The sequence below is a fragment of the Lepisma saccharinum genome, chromosome 18 (genome assembly GCF_977018435.1).
Source record: "Lepisma saccharinum chromosome 18, izLepSacc3.1, whole genome shotgun sequence".
NCBI lineage: Eukaryota > Metazoa > Arthropoda > Insecta > Zygentoma > Lepismatidae > Lepisma > Lepisma saccharinum.
Window position 1 is genome coordinate 7,736,779 of NC_139246.1, and position 15,408 is coordinate 7,752,186.

The following is a 15,408-nucleotide window of genomic DNA, read 5'->3' on the forward strand; positions in this document are numbered from 1 at the left end:
ATAGTGAGGCCCAATGGAAGAAATACGCGTTTTTTTGTTTCGGCTAAAAAACTGTTTTAGGGGGCAAAACCCCCTCAAATGTCAAGATGAGGACAAATTGAAGTGAGGATCTTACCCCTGTGTCACCCTCCGATTTCCATGATACTTGGCAGGTGTGTGTATAAACGGGCCCAAATGAAGAAATACGTGATTTTTTTTTGTTTCGGCTAAAAAACTGTTTTAGGGAGCAACCCTCAAATGTCAATATGAGGACAAATTTAAGTGGGTATTTGACTTATGTGTCCCCCTCCGATTTCCATGAAACTTGGCAGGTGTGTGTATAAACGGGCCCAAAGGAAGAAATTTTTGTTTCAGCTAAAAAACGGTTTTACAGGGCGAAACCCACTCAATTGTCAAGATGAGGACATATTGAAGTGGGGATTTGACCCCTGTGTCCCCCTCCGATTTCCATGAAACTTGGCAGGTGTGTGTATAAACGGGCCCAAATGAAGAAATACGTGTTTCTTTGTTTCGGCAAAAAATTTGTTCTAGGGGCAACCTCATCTCAAATGTCAAGATGAGGACAAATTGAAGTGGGGATCTGACCCCTGTGTTCCCCTCCGATTTCCATGAAACGTGGCAGGTGTATAGAGGGGCCCAAAGGAAGAAATACAAGTTTTTTTTTTGTTTCGGCTAAAAAACTGTTTTTGGGGGCAAAACCCGCCTCAAATGTCAAAATGAGGACAAATTGACGTGAGGATCATCTGACCCCTGTGTCCCCCTCCGATTCTCATGAAATTTGACAGGTGTATAGAGAGGCCCTACGCCCCCTGTTTCTTCCTATGCCATATTTACGTGGTTTCGGGGTCAGATCCCCACTTTAATTTCTCCTCATCTTGACATTTGAGGGGGAGGCCCTCTATACACCTGCCAAGTTTCATGGAAATCGGAGGGGGAGACTTAGATCTCCCTTGTAAGTGTATTAATTAATTACAAATCGCGCACGCGCGCACACACACTATATATATTGAAAACAAATAGTCAAATCATAAACATTATAATATCTATACTTTTATTTGGTATAGATAGTTTCGAGATATCTGCATATACGGATGACATAATTTGCTACACAAACTCACAAACTCAAACTTAAATCCTATCGTATTTATCTAAGCTACATCCCGGCGTGACTCGATCCAATACCTTACCCGAGGTCACACTACAAAATATATATATATATATATATATATATATATATATACAGGGTGACTGGTAATTAGATGTATTCCCTGAAAGGGGTTAAAGTAGAGACAATTTGCAATAAATTTGACCATATGATACCCCGTCCGAAAATTAATAGTTTTCGAGATAATCGAGTTTCAATTGTTTTTGAAAAAAATGACAATTTTCCACATAAAAAGTTGAATTGAGAAAAAACTGCTCATTGTATGGAACTTATTTCAGCGTTTGCTGATAGCTAACAAATAAGTGGTTAGTTGAAAAAAAAAGTTTTTCCCAAATAACAATCACATGTAAGTAACGGGTGGGTCTAAACTTACAAGTGATTATAAAAAATTGCACTCTTAGTTTACTTGGCAACGTATTAATAAAAAAAATGGTATGACACGAAGCGTACAAATTACGTAAATTACTTCCTTGATTCATCAGCTATCCAACAAGGTACAAATGTTGCCGACATTCACATTTGTGTACAAGAAATAACACTTGATTAATCTTCATGTGAATGGAATCAATGAACAATACAATTAAAGAACATTACACGTCTTGCTCAAAGTGGGCACCTCCGTTACGAATGCAGGCACGCAGGTTTTTACGGGTCATTTGGTCTCGTAACTCGTGATATGATGGTGGCCTTGACGTGTTGACCAGCTGTTAAGATCCTCTCCCTGAGCTCTTCTTGCGAGTTTACCGGTGCCTTGTCATGTGGCTCCAAATGTAAAAGTCGCAAGGCGTCAAATCGATCGGGGGATCGAGCTGGGCAGTCATCATGCTGGTAAATCATGTCACGTCTTGTAGCTAGAGGCACATCCTCCAACAACATTGCCATCCCGTTCCACAAAAAATGTTTATAAGTGATGCCATTTAAGATTTGGGGCAGGAAAAATGGCTCGATGAAATGATTGTTGATTACGCCCATCCATACTTCTGCCTGGGCGTGCGACAGTGGCTGGATGAAAATTACCCAAAGAAATGGATTGGCCGAGGCGGACCGATTCCCTGGCCGGCTCGATCCCCCGATTTGACGCCTTGCGACTTTTACATTTGGAGCCACATGACAAGGCACCGGTAAACTCGCAAGAAGAGCTCAGGGAGAGGATCTTAACAGCTGGTCAACACGTCAAGGCCACCATCACATCACGAGTTACGAGACCAAATGACCCGTAAAAACCTGCGTGCCTGCATTCGTAACGGAGGTGCCCACTTTGAGCAAGACGTGTAATGTTCTTTAATTGTATTGTTCATTGATTCCATTCACATGAAGATGAATCAAGTGTTATTTCTTGTACACAAATGTGAATGTCAGCAACATTTGTACCTTGTTGGATAGCTGATGAATCAAGGAAGTAATTTACGTAATTTGTACGCTTCGTGTCATACCATTTTTTTTATTAATACGTTGCCAAGTAAACTAAGAGTGCAATTTTTTATAATCACTTGTAAGTTTAGACCCACCCGTTACTTACATGTGATTGTTATTTGGGAAAAACTTTTTTTTCAACTAACCACTTATTTGTTAGCTATCAGCAAACGCTGAAATAAGTTCCATACAATGAGCAGTTTTTTCTCAATTCATCTTTTTATGTGGAAAATTGTCATTTTTTTCAAAAACAATTGAAATTCGATTATCTCGAAAACTACTAATTTTCGGACGGGGTATCATATGGTCAAATATATTGCAAATTGTCTCTACTTTAACCCCTTTCAGGGAATACATCTAATTACCAGTCACCCTGTATATTGAGTTGGTGTTTTAAGTCCACTTTATGCACAGTAAGGCTAATCGGGACTGGACCTACAGTTTAAAGTGGGATCCGAACCACTATGTGCCTCCACCGGGTATCGAACATATATATACATATATATATATATATATATTAACTAACTAAACTAACTCTCTAGCCTTCTTAAACCCGAAGGTTCATGGCTGCAGCAACACAGGCCTTCCATCTTTCCCTATCTTGAGCAAGTTCTATATACTCTTTTCCATCCCTACCGATTTCCCTTAGGTCCATCTCAACGTTGTCCCTCCATCTTCGTCTTGGCCTTCCTACAGGTCTCTTACCATCAGGTTTCCCAACAAGAATCCTGTAAACTCCTCTTTCCTCTCCCATTCGTGCCACATGGCCTGCCCACCTAAGTCTTCTTCATTTAATTATTCTAATAATATCTGGACATGAATACAAATTATGTAGTTCTAAATTATGTAACCTTCTCCACTCACCTGTCTCCTCATCCCTTTTAGGTCCAAAGATTTTCCGAAGGATCTTATTTTCAAATACTCTCAATTTATGTTCCTCTTTCAATGTAAGGGACCAAGTTTCACATCCATATAATACTACAGGCAAAATTACTGTTTTGTATATTTTAACTTTTAGTTTCTTAGATATTAAACGAGAAGACAAAAGTTTATGAAGAGAGAATTAACATGCATTTCCTGAATTAAGTCTACTTTTTATTTCCTCTTTAATATAATTTTCATTTGTTAATATTACTCCTAAGTATTTGAATTTGGAAACTGGTTCAAACGAGTTGTTATCAATAATTAGATTTTGATTATTACCTAACACTTGGTTTCGGCCTGTAAGCATATATTTAGTTTTCTCTTTGTTAACTTCCAAACCTATCTCTTTAGCAGTTTTGAAAAATATGTTAGCATTATTTTTAATTGTATTCATATCATCCCCCAGTAAGTCTACATCATCTGCATATGCTAACAACTGGGTCACACCATTTAATTTTAGTCCTTCTTTAGTTTCTTTTACCTTCCTAACAGCATATTCTAAGGCAAAATTAAAGAGCAATGGAGATAATGCATCTCCTTGTTTTAACCCATCATGAATTGTAAATTTGTCAGACATATTACTACCCACACGAATTTTACTTTCTGTTTCACTGGTGCATATTTTTATCATACTAACAAGCTTCTTAGGTATTCCAAACTCTACTAATATATTATATAATTTATCTCTTTTGATCGAGTCATATGCTTTTTTGAAATCAATGAATAGCTGATGGACATTTTGATTATATTCCCATTTTTTTTTCAAGTGTCTGTCTGATGTGAAAAATTTGATCTGTAGTTGATCTGTTACGTTTAAATCCACATTGATAATCACCTATAATTTCATTAGCATATGGGGTTAGTCTTGTTAAAAGAATGTTAGATAATATTTTATATGTTGTTGAGAGTAGAGAAATTCCACGGTAATTATTGCAGTTCATTTTATCACCTTTTTTAAACACAGGAACAATTATGGATTCTTTCCACTGTTGAGGGATTTCTTCTTTATTCCATATTAAACAAATTAATTTATGAATTTGACATATTAATGAATTTCCACCATATTTAATTAACTCAGCTGGTATTAAATCAATGCCAGGTGCTTTGTTATTCTTTAGCCTTTTAATAGCATCTTTAACTTCAGTCAAGTTAGGTTCTGGAACTAAAGGTTCTGCTGTGTGTACTTCATTCACTTCTGATTTATCTCCTACATGGACATTTAAAAGGTCATTAAAGTAGTTCTTCCATCTATTTAGAATATCGCTTGGGTCAGCTAGAAAATTACCGTCTTTATCTTTTATCAAGTTTACTTTAGGTTGCCACCCCTTTCTAAACTCATTTACACCTTTATATAAATCTCTGATATTTTTATTTTTGCTGTTTGTTTCAATTTCGTTAATTTTGCTTTTCAAGTAATCTCTTTTTTTACTTCTAAACGTGCGGTTAACTTCTCGCTTTATTCTATTATAATTGTTTAGATTTATATCATCAGAGTTATTTAACCATCTAAGTCTAGCCTGATTTCTTATTTCTATTAGATTATGACATTCATCATCAAACCATGTCTTACTTTTTCTCGGTTTATGGTATCCTATACTTTCTTTAGCTGCTGATTCTATTGCATTACGTATGTGCTCCCAATTCTTATTTACGTCTGTTTCATTTATATTTTCATCATCATTTAAATCCTGCAAAACATCAAATCTATTTGACAGTTTAATTTGGTAATCTTTCTTAATTCTTTCATCAGTAAACTTTCCTGTATCAAATTTTAGAACTTTTAGATTTTGTTGCTTATGATTTATCACTGAGAGTCTCTCTCTTAATTTAGCAATTACTAAATAATGGTCCCTGGCACAGTCAGCACCTCTATGTGTACGAACGTCAATTATACTAGTATGCCTTCTCTTATCAATGAGAATATGATCTATCTGATTATGAGTTTTACCATCTGGAGAACACCAGGTATATTTATGGATATCTTTATGTTTAAAAGTTGTACTTTTCACAATTAAATTCTTTGAGGTTGCAAAAGTAATCAATCTTATACCATTATCATTACTTAATTCATGAAGACTTTCTTTACCAATCGTGGGTTTAAATGTCTCTTCTTTGCCAATCTGTGCATTACAGTCACACATATATATATATATATATGTATATTAGCGGGTAACAATATGTTATAAGCACATTCTTACTTTCCAAAGAAGCGCATGTGGGATGGCAAACGGATCCGGATCCGGATACAAAAGTATCGGATCCGGATCCGAAAGTTTTGGATCCGGATCCGAAAGTTCTGGATCCGGATCCGAAAGTTCTGGATCCGGATCCGAAAAATTTTAGGATCCGGATCTTTAGGATCCGGTACCAACCGGATTTCGGATCCGCCAGGATCCAGATCTGGCCATCCCAGTCCTGATTAGTCCCTCTGTGTATAAAGTGGATTTAAAAACAAACTAAGACTGTAAAACTGGTGAAGTGAACTTCTGGAAGAATGCACACCCAAGCGACAGGTGACACATGTCGCTAGAGGATTTAACAAATCGGACGCAGGCTAGTTGTACGATGCGAAACGTTGCTGCTGATTGGCTCGTTCTCAAGCAACACATGTCGCGTGTAGCTTCGGTGTGAATTCTCCCTAAGGAAGCTTTCAGACCAAAGCTTAAAACTAATGTTAAGAGAGATTTCAGACCTAAGCGACATGTGACACATGTCGCTTGGGAACGATCCGATCAACAACAACGTTTCACACCGTAGCGGCATCGAAAGCCTGCGTTCGATTGCTGAAACCCTCAAGCGACACATGTGGCGTGTCGCTTCGGTGCGAAATCTCCCTAATTAATAAACGCGACCTTCCGAATCTGTCGGACCAGGCAGTTTTCTTAATAGCATGCAACGTGTCCCCCCTTGGTCTGTTGATAGCGCATGCGTGGTGAATGTTTGCTCAGACTGAAAAGTATGGTGTCGCTTATCCCTTTGGTACGAAACCCCCGTGTGACTTCAGTCTGAAAGCTCCCATACCGTGGGTGCGTTTTCAAAATTACAATATGGTTAAAATTCTCGATGTTGTGTAGATATTGTCATACTTTTATATTTTCTTAAACATCTTGTGTAGTAGGCCCTATACCTTTTAGATAAGATGAATGAAACCAGTTTTCCTTTATGGTATAAAGCATCGTTTCTCAACCTATGGGGCGCGACCCACTGCTGGGTCCCGAGACGGCGTTCTTTGAGTCGCGAAGTCGGGCTCGAAAATGTCTTAAAAATATACATACATAGTGTACAAATTTACTTTTCTAGAATGAAGTAAGTGTAATTTGTTTAAACAAGCGTAAAAGAGGGCTTCTTAAAGTTCTTGATGTTAGCAAAGATATGATTATAAACTGGATGCACACCCCTACATGTAATTCTGCCAGCGCCTATGCTTGTGGGTCCCATGAAGTGTAATATCCTTCAAGGTTGGTCCCGGACTGAAAAATATTGAGAACCACTGGTATCATGGTGCGAAATCCCGGAGGGGACGGGGGGAATTCCCCCCACTTACGATCTTGCCATGAAATTTCCCCCAACACCCCACCAAACTTTTCCGGGGGGAGAGTTTTTGTTTTAACAACGAACATAAACAATTACTTTGGGATTCGAATATACTTGACTGGAATAATATCGCTAACATCTCTTAGGAAACTGAATTTAGCCAGCAATCCCCATAACACAGAAATTAGACACTTATTTCTTCTCCATTTCTCATCGCGTTTCGTTAGCAACCACGAAGTATATAAACATATTAATAAAACACGTAATAGAATTTATATGTGAATTTTATACGGGAAACTATTATCTTCTTAATGTCTCTTTATTTTTGGCCCTCCTCCCTTACGCAAATCATTGTTAATAGCATCAGTAGTACATCAAAATCTTCAATTTGCAATTACATTTTGAATTAAATACAGTCGATATAATATATTGTATATTTTATAATATAATCTGATTATTTAATAATTGACACATATTTGATGGCATTATACACATATACGCATGTGTGTGTATCTGTCTGTCTGCTCCTTCCCCCCACCAATCTGCAGTGATTTCGCACCCTGACTGGTATAAGGACAAAGGTTGGAACAGCTTTAGAACGATTTCTTCAAGATTTTCATCTCCTTTTAAAACTAGAATGTAGTTAAGTTGTATGTATAATTTCGCACGAACTTCACTCAAAATCTCTGTCCATGAAGGAAGTTTTTGGTTCACGTGGAATCAATTTAACTGATGTTCTTTTTTTATGGAAAGCTGTTACCATTTTGAACATTTTAAGGTTCATTTAACTATTTTATTAGATGCATCAATGTCGAAATATTTCAATATTTATAATAATAGCAGTGAATTACAACTTTGAACAACAATGAATAGGGCCGTTATTTTCTTAGCCGTTCACTTTTTCATCTATGTGTGTGTGTGCACGCAGCGAGAGACGTATTAAGCTTCACACCCACTGAGACACTTAGAAACGCGGCAATAGACGCGTTTCCGGCGTCTCAGTGAGCGATAACCTTTAAGATATCCTGCTGACTTCTGGCACGGAAATTCCCGCTTCGTTTCCACGCGTTTCCCTGTAGTGGGCGTTACACCATTTGATTTCAATAGAAGCAAACCACAGAAGTTCTGTTGCCGCATTTCTCCTAAGTTTAAGCGTGTCTCCAAGATTGGCAAGCCGACCTGCCGTGTAGAACATTCCATGCGTTTTTCGGACAGGGCCCACCACCCTTAGAAAAACCCCGCACTTCTGGCATTGAAATTCTTCGAGCCACTTCTGCACAGTTTCCTCACGGCATACTGTAGTGTGTAAAAGGTAAAGTTCCGCGTGCAAATAGCATCGTGCGATGTCGGCCATTTTGGAGGTGATGCGATCAGCACCACTCTCCGGTCGCCTTTACACCCCCTCCCCCATCCGGTACCAATTGATTTGAGACTGGGTGAGCCCCAGAAACGCTTTATGTGGGGACACGGCCTGAAAATTCCTAGCTTGGATCACCCACCCCGGGAATCGAACTTGGATCTCCCACGTGGCAGTTAAACGCCCTACCGACCAATGCGCTCTTGCAAAATTTGATTTCATAGGAAGTGAAGAGCGGATTTTTTCCTCCGGGTTGTGGCGCGGCCTAAACTTGAAGCATACAAAACTAGAGAGGGGGGGGGGGGACAACAGACAGTTGAAGGCCAACTTTAAGACTTAATGAAGAAAATTGATGATGTAAGAGGCCAACAGATGGCGTGGGCGTAAACTTATTTGCAGTATTTAGTGCAGTGGGTTGAATTATAATTTAAGTCTATGATACATCCACCCGCTTTCAATTTTTCATGTTTAAACGCACAGCTATGAAATTAGGCGGGTGGCCGAAGTTCGCGCTCTTGCCACGTCGGAGCACACCCCTGTGTGTTCGGAGGATTAAGAGCAGTCCGACGTGTAGATATGGGACTCTGTTTCTGGAGCCTGTAACAAACTTGCCATTCACACGATCACCAGCTCTGGAACGAATGGGACTCGAAAGCAGAGATGTTCAGCCTCTGGAGGCCAAGCCTCATCCTCGGCTTCCAGGAGCATTGCGAGCCCGAGGACGAGTCCGGAGGGCGACCTTGAGCTTGGAGGCTGAGGCCGAGTTGGAGTTCCGGGGGTTGAGACCAAGTTGGAGTTCCGGGGGTTGAGACCAAGTTGGAGTTCCGGGGGTTGAGACCGAGTTGGAGTTCCGGGGGTTGAGACCGAGTTGGAGTTCCGGGGGTTGAGACCGAGTTGGAGTTCCGGGGGTTGAGACCGAGTTGGAGTTCCGGGGGTTGAGACCGAGTTGGAGTTCCGGGGGTTGAGACCGAGTTGGAGTTCCGGGGGTTGAGACCGAGTTGGAGTTCCGGGGGCCGAGACCGAGTTGGAGTTCCTGGGGCCGAGGCCGAGTTGGAGTTCCTGGGGCCGAGGCCGAGTTGGAGTTCCTGGGGCCGAGGCCGAGTTGGAGTTCCTGGGGCCGAGGCTGTGTTAGGTTTGAGACCGACCTTCAACTTGGAGGCCTGGCCTCGCGAGGCCGAAGTCAAATGGCCATCTCTGCTCGAAAGTGCCCCGGAGAAATGTCTGTCTGATGCGCAAACTAGGCAATGCAGCCCGGTTGATGTTGCCACACAGTCCGCGGGAATCTGCTAAAAGTTGGGGGCACTTTGGAGTTAGGAGAAAAACCTGTACTATACCTAACCCTGTTCAACACTGTGTGCAAGTCCTTCTAGAAACCCTGAAACCTCATTCTGATGTCAAAAAATTGATTTTTAGTTAAAATTGCTTACTTTGTAGTTGTAGTACTTAGGATAGTTGAAAAGATTGTTTATTATCTGTTATTGTCTAAACCAATTACAATATTTTGAAAACTAACCAAACTAGTAAATATTCATAGCAATGGGATTTTTACAATTCCAACCTTTTTTTAGGAATTGTTTTTCATTTTATTGCAAAATTGAAATTTCAATGCACTTACATACAATTATTCTAATTAGTATTTTATAACACCATTAAGCCTTGTTTCCATGATTATGAAAAACTAAGTATGCTGACCAAGGCAGTAATTTATTTTATTAAAAACATAAAGACTTTTGTACTTGATACAGAGTCTGATGAAGACCTTGCTAGAAGGTTGAAACGTTACGTTTAGTTTATGTTTTTAATAAAATAAATTACTGCCTTGGTCAGCATACTTAGTTTTTCATAATTAGTATTTAAATTTATAGTATAAATATTCAATATCAGGCCGTTTCAAGAAAAGAAAAATTACAATATGTGAACTAAACTATATCTGTTGTGTGAAACATCTTCCTGTAAAATATTTTTTACAATGAACATTCAAATTTTGAATTGCTTGTGTATTAACGATATTGAAAATGATTTCTATTAGAAGAATTATTATAGGCCTAATGTATGTTTAATTTATTTTCAGTTAATGAAACTTTGCCAGAAACTGATGGGCAAAAAATTATTTGAAGTACTCATGAAGGCTACTTTTTATGGCCACTTTGTAGCAGGTGAGGATCAAGAACGAATACGTCCAAGTTTGGAGAGGATGAGGTCCTTTGGTGTGAAGCCTATTCTTGACTACTCGGTGGAAGAGGACATAAGCTCAGAAGAAGCTGAGAGAAGAGAAGTGTCGTAAGTACATTAATAACGTATAACGATAGTACCCTTTTACTACAAGGAATTTATATAACATGCATTACATTGGTGCTATCATTGTTTTTATTACAACTAGCTGAAAGCCTGGCGTTGCCCAGGTATTTATTTATCCCAATCTTCTATTAGACAGGAAAATAATGAATTCTAACTATTGTGTAAAATGTAACTAATTTTATTTACACGTGTTTAAAAGTATAAGTACAGTATACAAATTATAAAGTAAAATCTTTTACAGATTCACTATAATATTAATTTAACTCAAAACTTGATTATAAACAACATTTTTAGTTTCACCTCCGGGAGCAAGAATCAATAGAACGACATTGAGAGTGTCACTATTCATCTTAGCGATCCCGTAAACTATGGATTCCATACTAATATTGGTCGTTTTCACAAAACATACTCATATCAGCCTGAATGTTAGACAGCCTGAGAAACACCATCGTTGTGTGGTATTGCATAGACTCACCATTTGTGCAGAATTTAATATCGGTCGTTTTCGATTATTTTTACAGGTCACCCCCTTCCCACCTCACTCCTAGGGGTGTCTTACCCCCACAATATTTCTTTCAAGATTGCAAGTGTTACGTGTACCAAGTTTGGTTGAAATCACTCCAAGCGTTCGAGAGTTATGCCGGAACAAACATACATACACACACATACATCCATTTTTATATATTTTTATATAGATTAAAATGTGATTGACGTAATAATTTTCATTTCTACTTTGCTTAATTTGCGTCACTTTTCTACCTTGTGGAAAACTGACGTAACAACCCTCCTAAGTAATCCAGGTAAATTCTATGGTGACACATTTATTATGCAATACTTATTTCATGAGATTTATTTCAATTGAAATAAGTAAAAAGTAAATTGAGGGGATTGACTAGGTAATGTCACTTTCAGTTATCAAGGTTCAGTCATGCAAAATCTTTTAAGTTGGCATGCATATGAGCATGGAATGTGCGTGTGAATTTCTGAATACCTGTAATATGCAAATTCCTTGCCCTTGACAACAAGAAGGATATCATTTCAAGGATGATCTAACATTGTTCAAAGTCCCAGAATAAGATTAAAAGAAATTGCTACTAGAACACATATTTGGAAACATCTTGATTTGCAGTGTTAGGAAACTTCTTGCAAAATCATTTTATTGGGTTTTGGTGAGTTTTCTTGGCCAGGTAAAATTTTACTGTTATGTCCAAGCCTAACGTCACTGTTGTTTCTCTTTCTTCGTTTGCTACACAGAGGGCAAAGTATGCAGCTAGAGCACAGGTTTTCCTAGCAGATTGCAAGTATTACATTTTGTGTATTGATTGAAATCTGAAACAAAGGATGAGAGACTTAAATATCTACTTGTTATCAGAGCTTCTGTTAACGCTTTGCACTAACAATACTTACCAGTGGCGTAATGTGATTCTATGAAAGGTGTAAGGCTTCCTTAGATAAACCTGACCTGAACATTGGATAACAAAACCCCAAAAACATTTTAACTAAATAGAATCTATTTGAATCTAAGTCATGTATGGGCATACTCAATTTCAAGCACAAAATGCACACTATGTTAACAATAATAGCATATGTATTACTTAATGAAAATTCTCATTTATACTGTAACTTGATCGGACGATTCTTTATCTTTTTATGGCAATGAATGTGTAACGTCAGTACTGTATGATGTTGGGCTGTTCATGCTCACAATGAAAACCCCTACTGAGGAACTCTCAACTCTCAAGAAGTTATTTGTCACACGTTGAGAGTTCCTCAGTAGGGGTTTTCATTGTGAGCATGAACAGCCCAACATCATACAGTACTGACGTTACACATTCATTGCCATAAAAAGCCTTCATTCTCTGATGAATGTCAATTGGGGGACACAGTTAGAAACTCTTGTCACCACATGCAGTTTCAGGTGCATCGACATAGTACGGTTACATGCTGCCCTTTTCCTCGCTCTAGTTCAGCAACCCCTGCTGATAGAAGTTTGAAACTTGGAATGGAGAAGGGGCAAAGTCTGAAGAGTACAATGCATGGTTGCTCAAAATCCAAAATGTCTTTACACAGTCACAAAAAAATAGCAGGCATTACTTTTCAGCCTGCTCTTGTATAATTGGCATTTTCATTGTTACACCTCGTTACGCTCACATCAACAGATCCACACTGAACACAGAGAAGGAATGACACAACAAAATAGTTGTGTGGGCTGTATGCACAAATATTCTTTATATTCTGAATGGCCTATATATTATATCCAATATTTTATGATGCTTACAGTTGAATATTTTATTACTGCAATTTGTTTTTGTAGATAAATTCATGTTTAGTGTAGGTTTTATTATATACACGTATGTAATAATACGTTCGTATTTTATAGGTTAACTGTTGTAATAGAACAGGGTGGCTACTCACAGAGATTTCCTTGAATCATGGGAATTGTGCATGAATTATTGGCTCTGAGAATTCTGCGTGCATTTTTCCCCGTAGACATGAAAAATTGCAACTTTTTAAATTCCAAATCCCATTGAAATTATACATATTTATAAATGCCCTGTGGTAACGTTTTTACAGTTTAGCTTTTATTTTTATCGAGGAAGGAAAATAAATCTGCGTGGAAAATGAAACTCAATCCGTTTGCTTCGTTAGTGTCCTTTGCAAAACAATCGGACAAGCGGAAGATTTTTGCAAGATAATCTTGAAGTTAATTAGGTAAATTCGAGTTTGAAATTCTTATACAATTAACAATTTTTCGAGATTAGTATATCCCATAACATTTGTGAATATCTGAAATGGCAGATGTAAACTCCGGACCTTAAATTAAATATTTTGAATATATAGACCGTTTAATTTTTGGATGCATTTTTATCACAGAAACTTTATATTTTTAAAATAGTCTAGTGTGTGTGTGTGAGTAATGGTAATATGTAAGATTGAAATAGAGAAGACATTTACTTGTACCCTTGAATTTTTAGAAAGTTCACCTTGATAACTGGGAATTATACTTGAATTTTATCATGGTTTTAGAATTCACCCTGTAGAATTTGTGATAGCTTAAAAATTCATAAGCCTTTGTAATATTTTAAATTATTTATTTATATATGAAATTTAGTTCAATGAATAGTAAGTTACATTATATGGTGTAGAAAATTTTAATAATTCTTAATAATGTGTATTACTTGGTTGTCACAGATTGGACATTCGCCCCCAAAAAAACTAAAAATTGACTGAATTCTATGAACTGATTTATTTTTCCAAATTGCTTTGTTTGCTGTATTTTGATTACTTTTACATGTTCTCATTGTTATAAAAATCATTATTTTTTTTCCCTCTTGCCTCAATTTGTCATAATTCCTCACATAGGTGATGCAACGTTAGCGAAGAAATTGTATATATTGACGATGATATAAAAAACTAACAATTTTAAATGTATCTTTTCCCTTACATTCCTTTGACCTAATTAGAGCACAAGAATTGAAATTTTTATTCTGATAACTCTTGTAGTGAAGCAGTCTTCGGCCGTACAACATTTTATTTATGTTTTACATATTAAGAAGACTTATTTGTTTCATAGAGCTGGTTTGGTGGCCCGTCAACAGGAGGAGACTGAGCGGTATGTGGAGGCCATATGTCCTGTATTTTGGTGCAGCCATTGAAAGATCCCCTTTTCTAATAAGTCATGACTAAGTATTTTTTAGTTTTTTATGTACCATAAGCATCACTGTTGTACTGGCTTCTCTTTCACTTACAGCAAAGTTTAATGTCTGTAGTCTGCATGTTAGGTGTATATATGTGAAAAGGCGCTTTCACACATTGTTGCTTTTTGTGGTGAAGGATTATATTCAGGATTGTATTACATTCTTAAGTAACTGAAACAAGTCACTTCAGATTTGTAGATGAATCCCTAACAAAACACAAACACACACGCGCGTGCAAGGTGATTCACGATTATCAATTTTTCCATAACTTATGATTTTCAAACCAGAAGCAAGGAATATGAAAAAATAACAAAGTTTCATTATTTATGGAATGAGAACTACCAAGTGCAATATGATTTCAACATTGTTAATACACAAAGTTTCATCCCTTTTGTTTCCCCATTAAAAGTAGTAAAAGTAGATAATTGTACAAGGGTAGCCTAAAAGAAATACATTTTCAAAGTTTTACAGAATGAAGAGTTTTAATAATATGGCTGAAATAGTTACATGGTTTGAGGAGTACGTCTTGAAGTTTACATTGGTAAGTTACAAGTGTTCTATGTGTGACCCTTTTGTAACACGACAGGTATTAATGCGATAGTGCAGTTCTCCTCGCCCAGGACTTGTCCCCTTGCACAGACAACCAGTTTCCTTAAATTTCTTGCTCCAATCATAGATTGACTACCTTGACTACCGTGTGGGTGGTTGCTTGCCACACCATGTTAAAAGACTACACTCTACAACAGTAACAGAATTTGTTTTTGCAAATTCAATCAGCAGAAAACCTTCTCCACCTGGCTAGCGGCCATACTGCTTGACATATCAAGGGTGCTCACGTGATGCTGACGTCAACTTGAAGACTTTCTCTATACAACAGTACTAAATTCTTTCTGATGTAACAAACAAATTTCAATTTATAAACCGTTTAAACTGTCTTATTTCTTTTAGGAAAACACTGCACTTTATGGTGGTCTGGATGAATCGTCATCCTGTTTCCTGAATTTTTTGTGGAAGTCATA

At 37.6% G+C, this 15,408-nt stretch overlaps 1 protein-coding gene across 3 annotated transcripts in view; it reads left to right on the plus strand.

Annotated features, from left to right (window-relative positions):
- The window catches only part of slgA (proline dehydrogenase slgA), a 181,687-nt gene that overhangs the window by 54,524 nt on the left and 111,755 nt on the right, over positions 1-15,408 (plus strand). For all 3 annotated transcript variants that reach the window (XM_083140096.1, XM_083140098.1, XM_083140097.1), the window contains exon 2: positions 10,465-10,673. In XM_083140096.1, the coding sequence (XP_082996222.1) occupies positions 10,465-10,673 (209 nt within the window). The remainder of the gene's footprint in view (positions 1-10,464; positions 10,674-15,408) is intronic.